Source organism: Aethalodelphis obliquidens, unplaced genomic scaffold (assembly GCF_003676395.1).
Source record: "Aethalodelphis obliquidens isolate GAN/ISIS:26980383/991018 unplaced genomic scaffold, ASM367639v1 scaffold15, whole genome shotgun sequence".
NCBI lineage: Eukaryota > Metazoa > Chordata > Mammalia > Artiodactyla > Delphinidae > Aethalodelphis > Aethalodelphis obliquidens.
In genome coordinates this window covers 33,519,489-33,526,893 of record NW_020837959.1, presented here as the reverse complement: position 1 = coordinate 33,526,893, position 7,405 = coordinate 33,519,489, and the positions used below count along the sequence as shown (strand labels likewise).

Sequence of the window (7,405 nt, the reverse complement as noted above, 5' to 3'; positions counted from 1 at the left end):
AAGAATCTTCCAACAAACAAAAGCCCAGGACCAGATGGCTTCACAGGTGAATTCTATCAAACATTTAGAGGAGAGCTAACACCTATACTTCTCAAACTCTTCCAAAATATAGCAGAGGGAGGAACACTCCCAAACTCATTCTACCAGGGCACCATCACCCTGATACCAAAACCAGACAATGATGTCACAAAAAAAGAAAATTACAGACCAATATCACTGATGAACATAAACGCAAAAATTCTCAACAACATCCTAGCAAACAGAATCCAGCGGCACATTAAAAGATCATACACCATGATCAAGTGGGGTTTATCCCAGGAATACAAGGATTCTTCAGTATACGCAAATCAATCAATGTGATACACCATATTAACAAATTGAAGGAGAAAGATCATATGATCATCTCAATAGATGGAGAAAAAGCTTTCGACAAAATTCAACACCCATTTATGATAAAAACCCTTCAGAAAGTAGGCATACAGGGAACTTTTCTCAATAAAGGCCATATATGACAAACTCACAGCCAACATCGTCCTCAATGGTGAAAAACTGAAAACAAGGTTGCCCACACTCACCACTATTATTCAACATAGTTTTGGAAGTTTTGCCACTGCAATCAGAGAAGAAAAAGAAATAAAAGGAATCCAAATCAGAAAAGAAGAAGTAAACCGGTCACTCTTTGCAGATGACATGATACTATACATAGAGAATCCTAAAGATGCTACCAGAAAACTGCTAGAGCTAATCAATCAATTTGGTAAAGTAACAGGATACAAAATTAATGCACAGAAATCTCTGGCATTCCTATACACTAATGATGAAACATCTGAAAGTGAAATTAAGAAAACACTCCCATTTACCATTGCAGCAAAAAGAATAAAATATCTACGAGTAAACCTACCAAAGGAGACAAAAGACCTGTATGCAGAAAATTATAAGACATTGATGAAAGAAATTAAAAATGATACAAACAGATGGAGAGATATACCATGCTCTTGGATTGGAAGAATCAACATTGTGAAAAGTCTTTACCACAAAAAGCAATCTACAGATTCAATGCAATCCCTGTAAAATTACCACTGGCATTTTTCACAGAACTAGAACAAAAAATTTCACAATTTGTATGGAAACACAAAAGACCCCGAATAACCAAAGCAATCTTAAGAAAGAAAAACGGAGCTGGAGGAATTAAGCTCCCAGACTTCAGACTATACTACAAAGCTAAGGTAATCAAGACAGTATGGTACTGGCACAAAAACAGAAATATAGATTAATGGAACAGGATGAAAGTCCAGAGAAAAACCCACGCACATATGGTCATCTTATTTATTAATTTTTTTTTTGCGGTGCGCGGGCCTCTCACTGTTGTGGCCTCTCCTGCTGTGCAGCACAGGCTCCAGATGCGCAGGCTCAGTGTCCATGGCTCACAGGCCTAGCCACTCCATGGCATGTTGGATTTTCCCAGACCGGGGCATGAACCCATATCCTCTCCATTGGCAGGGGGACTCTCAACCACTGCACCACCAGGGAAGCCTGGTCATCTTATTTTTGATAAAGGAGGCAAGAATATACAATGGAGAAATGACAGCCTCTTCAATAAGTGGTGCTGGGAAAACTGGACAGCTACATGTAAAAGAATGAAATTAGAACACTCCCTAACACCATACACAAAAATAAACTCAAAATGGATTAAAGACCTAAATGTAAGGCCAGACACTATAAAAGTCTTAGAGGAAAACATAGGCAGAACACTCTATGACATAAATCACAGCAAGATCCTTTTTGACCCACCTCCTAGAGAAATGGAAAGAAAATCAAAAATAAACAAATGGGACCTAATGAAACTTAAAAGCTTTTGCACAGCAAAGGAAACCATAAACAAGATGAAAAGACAGCCCTCATAATGGGAGAAAATATTTGCAAATGAAGCAACTGAGAAAGGATTAATCTCTAAAATTCACAAGCAGCACATGCAGTTCAGTATCAAGAAAAACAAACAACCCAATCCAAAAATGCGCAGAAGACCGAAATAGACATTTCTCCAAAGAAGATATACAGATTGCCAACAAACACATGCAAGCATGCTCAACATCATTAATCATTAGAGAAATGCAGATCAAAACTACAATGTGGGGCTTCCCTGGTGGCGCAGTGGTTGAGAGTCCACCTGCCGATGCAGAGGGTATGGGTTCATGCCCCGGTCCAGGAAGATCCCACATGCCGCAGAGCAGCTAGGCCCGTAAGCCATGGACACTGAGCCTGCACGTCCGGAGCCTGTGCTCCGCAACGCGGGAGGCCACAACAGTGAGAGGCCCGCATACCGCAAAAAAAAAACAAAAACAAAAAACAGACAAACAAAAAAATCTACGATGCGATAGCATCTCACACCAGTCAGAATGGCCATCATCAAAAAATCTACAAATAATAAATTCTGGAGAGGCTGTGGAGAAAAGGGAACCCTCATACACTGTTGGTGGGAATGTAAATTTATACAGCCACTATGGAGAACAGTATAGAGGTTCCTTAAAAAAACTAAAAATAGAACTACCATACGACCCAGCAATCCTACTACTGGGCATATACCCTGAGAAAACCATAATTCAAAGAGTCATGTACCACAATGTTCATTGCAGCTCTATTTACAATAGCTAGGACATGGAAGCCACCTAAGTGCCCATCATCGGATGAATGGATAAAGAAGATGTGACATATATAGACAATGGAATATTACTCAGCCTTAAAAAGAAAGGAAACTGAGTTATTTGTAGTGAGGTGGATGGACCTAGAGTCTGTCTTACAGAGTGAAGTAAGTCAGAAAGAGAAAAACAAATACCATACGCTAACACATATATATGGACTCTAAAAAAAAAAAAAAAGGTCGTGAAGAACCCAGGGGCAAGACGGGAATAAAGACACAGACCTACTAGAGAATGGACTTGAGGACATGGGGAGGCAGAAGGCTAAGCTGGGACAAAGTGAGAGAGTGACATGGACATATATACACTACCAAATGTAAAATAGATAGCTAGTGGGAAGCAGTCGCATAGCACAGAGAGATCAGCTCGGTGCTTTGTCACCAGCTAGAAGGGTGGGATAGAGAGGGTGGGAGGGAGGCAGATGCAAGAGGGAAGACATATGGGGATATATGTATATGAATAACTGATTCACTTTGTTATAAAGCAGAAACTAACACACCATTGTAAAGCAATTATACTCCAATAAAAATGTTAACAATAATTAATAATTACCCCTAAGAAAATAAATAAAATAAGTAAATACTGACGAGGCAACATCAATTTGGGGGTCACTGAGTAGTATTTAAGTGCCTGACTGCTAGGTGACTAACTCCTGGGCCAAGCATGGCATTTATTTATTGCCAAAATGTTAAAAATAAAGGAGTATATGACAAGTATAAAGAAATGTGAGTTTCCCTTTTTTTTCCTAATTAAGTTGAGTTTATTTTGGAGTGCAGCATAATTTCAGTTATGATTGGATTGGGAGCAAGAAAGAATACAAAGACTATCATAATGCCTGGGCTTGGGGACACTGAGAAAAAAGTAAGTGAAGGGAACAAGGCTGTGTTTGTGTCATTCTTGAAGTGTGAAGCAACACATGCTCATAGCTCCCAGAATGCCTGACATAGGCCATTTCACAAATTAGCAATGAATTCTGGCTCTTTCTTCTTTGTCTTTCCCATTCTTGATCTTAGGCTCCGAATTTTACTAAATACAGTCTTTTTTTCTTCGATATTGTCTCTTCATCATTAATTTTGTTATTTTTGTTAGCTTCCAAATTTATGAATTTAGTTTCCAGGTTTAAAAAAAGTTTCAAAGGGCCAAATGAGCTTATTTACTGGGGTTCAAGTAGCAAAAGATGATCTCTGCTTTTGTATATTAAAAGTCTTAGGTAGTTCAAGTGCTAGTGAAATAACTTTTAGCAATTAACACATAGAAATGCAGATTCATCTAAAGTGTTTTTTTTTTTTAGATTACATTTGAGAAAAAATCATATTATGTAATTAAAATCATAAATATTAGTTAAATGTTTTACAGAAAACTCTTCAATGAACAGTATAAGAAAATCACTAAATCCAAGTGCAAGTATACAAAAGGTAGAATATTGCTGATCATTCATATTAGACTTGAAGAACCCATCTTTTTAATCGACAAGCTGAATGAATGAATGAAGTGAAAAAAATGTTTTATATTACAATTAAACCAAAGCAATAAATAACCCCATAAATTTTATATTTGCTTAAAGTAACTATGTATAATTGTGTTCAAATGTTTCATTTCCTTAATCATTAAGTTGTTTGAGTGGGTTTTCTATGTTATACAACTGACAGCATTCTGGATGGCAAAAAGAAGGCAATTTATTATTAAAATTTTTCTTCAGAGTATTAAGTAAATCGTAATAGAAATTGAGAGTTGTCAGAACTTCAACCTAGATAGCAAGATCTTATCTATATTGAAATATATTAATATATTTGAATATATGGAGTTTTACAAATTCAAATAAAAATAATTATGGCCTTATTGATGGGCAAAATATTGCTGATTAGCAAACTCATGAACTATATATTATGTCAACTATGCAAAAATGTTTAATCATTGCCTAATCCTTTCTTAAACCTCCCATTTGTGTGAAGGAATATATTGTCTATAGTTTTTCTTAGTTTGAGTTCTGACCACCTTGAGAATTCTGTGGATATCAGATAATTTATATATCACATCTACCTAGAGACTTATGTGCTTCCTTAGACCACTTTGGACATTAGCTAAGTTAGTGCCTGAGTAGTGCTCAAACACACAAACCAGGGCTGATTATCTACATTGGCCGTATTGAGGTTATTGCCCCTGATAAAGAGGACTGGCTTTGTTATTAGCACATATTGTTTACATGTGTGTGCAATTCTTTGGAGATGCAACAGAAATCTTTTGATTTTAATAATATTAGATGCACCCACATATATAATTTTACCTAAGTCCGTAATGCTCTAAAACAATGAAGTCTTTTCTACATCTACAGGTGCATTAATCTTGTATATCCAAGAAGGTGTCTCATAATAACATATGGTTCAAGCCTTAGGATTTAAAAAATAATTATCATGATGTCAGTTAAAATCAACAAGCAAAAAACATTCTCCAGGAATGTTTCAAGTTTCCAATTTTTATTTATTGCATGTATGATACTTTACAACAGTATATTTCCTTTACACTAAACCAAGAATGATACTTTTGAAACTGATTAAGTACCATGATTAACGTCAAACAATATCCCTAAAATGATTGAGCCTAAAATGCAAAATAAAAGCAATTGAGAGGATTTTAGCAGTTCAAGGCTTCCCTTTGAAGAATCACCTTCATTTAATGCTCTTTTTACTGTTTAGTATTCATGCTGTTAGATTGAGTTTATTGTCTAGAATAGATGTTAGACTATAAGTGCTACCTTCAGATTTTGTTCTTTCCTTAATAGTGTGGTCTCGGCAATATAAATATTTTGCTCTTCTGAGTGTTTAATAAAACTCCCTTTAGTATTCTATATATGATTTTGCTCAGCAGATTTGTGTTATTAAAATGTATATAGTGGCACACAGAACATTTGGAAAACCCACATAAGACCAAACAATCTTATTTATTGTTAGCTTTCAACTGGCCTATTTTGCATGTAATGTCACAAGAACAAAAAGAAGACAATTTCAAATTTTAAGAACTACCTAGTTGATTAACTCATGAATTTACTGATATAGAACTTATAAACCCTTCGTGTATTAGATTGGGCTTCAAGCATTCAATAAAACACATTTACTGTGTTCAAGATTAAATCATACATTGTTTAAAATTAATTATTCTTTTTTAATTGCATTGTATAAACAGAAATGACCTGTTAATTTAAAGAAAGTCTATCAGCACAAAATGAATTCACTCATATAAACAAGCAAGATGAACTTGACCTTGTTTGAACTTGTTTTGATGTGGCCCAGATGGTAGGCTACATGCTTGAATAGCAGGCTAAAGCGGAGGAAAAACTCATAGAGTAAGATCTAGATTTATAGCCTTTTGCAAATTCCTACCTTGTATTGTCCTTTCGGCATCTGTTCTGCCGCCACTGCGGTCAGCTTCTATCTCTGGGGTCAGAGAGTCTAAAAGCACAGAAAGTTAAGAGTGACACACATTTCATTTGATTCCCATTGTCCTTTTTAAAAAAGCAACCTGTTACTTTGGTGCTGAATTAAAATTACATAAATCTTTGTCATCTTTTAAAGCTTGAACAAAGACTATAACCATGAGAACTATCAGAAGACTTGAATGGATAAATAATGCAAAATTGTTCTGAAATGAGATGGGGGGTTGGGAACTTCTCAGATTAATATTTTATTATGTTTCAGTACAGACAGATTTGGTTAAATAGAGAAGCAATGTCAAGTCTCAGATACTGAAGTAACAAAACTGTGGAAGCACCTATGAAATAAAACATTTCCCCCAACACATATGACTCTTCTTCCCACCCTGCTTTCAAGCAGAGCTTAATGAATCACAAGCCATAGAAATATACAAAACCACAAACACATGTCTAAAATTGCCTTTTGAGTATTCAAAATGAAAGTTAGTTAGCCATGCATAAAGATGCATCCTCTTACCATTTAAGACCCTGAGACTATCTGCTGAAGCTGCCTGTTTTAGTGTTTGTTCGGCTTGCTCACGCCGTTTTGTCTCAAATTCAAGTGCTTCCTGCAATTTTCTCTTTGCCTTCTTCTCCTTCTTTAGCCTCTTTTGAACTATGGCTAGAAAAGAGTATATGTACATTATTATATTTTAAATTTTTTGCAATGATCAAATTTCCACAAATGGTCTGTGTTTTATGTAATGTTCTTCTTCTTTTTTTTTTTTCCTCGCTGGACTGCATCTGTCTATGCAGAGGAAGTTTAAAAACAGCAACCCACTTTTACTTAAAATAAATCTAAGTAAAATATCTAAGGAGGCCAATTTTTATTTAGCTTTGAACTATTACAAGATTGACTCTAATTGTCATATGTGGAGGCAGATTTAATGGGAAACTAATTTTAATAGATATTTCTATTCACTAATAAAGGAAGACTGATTAAGTAAATTTTGTGGCTTAGTCTCTGCCCTGGAATCAGACTAACACAAAGTAGTCTGAATAGTGCAAAACTTTATGACTCCTATCTCTTTATGAAGCATCAATTTTGAGTAGTAAATGGAGCATTTCCCCTATAAATGCTTTACAAAGATGTTGCACCAGCAAAATTTTTAATAACTCTTTCTTGAAATTTTAGAAAATGCAACAAATATTACTGTATATGAGGAGCTAAATAATCTTAATTATTGTTAACACATATAAGCAGATATTTTTGGATGAAGCTATTGCAATTTTCTTAGAGATA

General features: G+C 35.3%; 1 protein-coding gene across 1 annotated transcript in view; it reads right to left on the bottom strand.

Moving 5' to 3' along the window:
• DACH1 (dachshund family transcription factor 1) overlaps nt 1-7,405 on the bottom strand; it is a 414,309-nt gene that overhangs the window by 34,878 nt on the left and 372,026 nt on the right. The window contains exons 9-10 of the mRNA XM_027116097.1: nt 6,641-6,784; nt 6,074-6,142 (exon numbers count right to left, since the gene is read on the bottom strand). Of these exons, the coding sequence (XP_026971898.1) occupies nt 6,074-6,142; nt 6,641-6,784 (213 nt within the window). The remainder of the gene's footprint in view (nt 1-6,073; nt 6,143-6,640; nt 6,785-7,405) is intronic.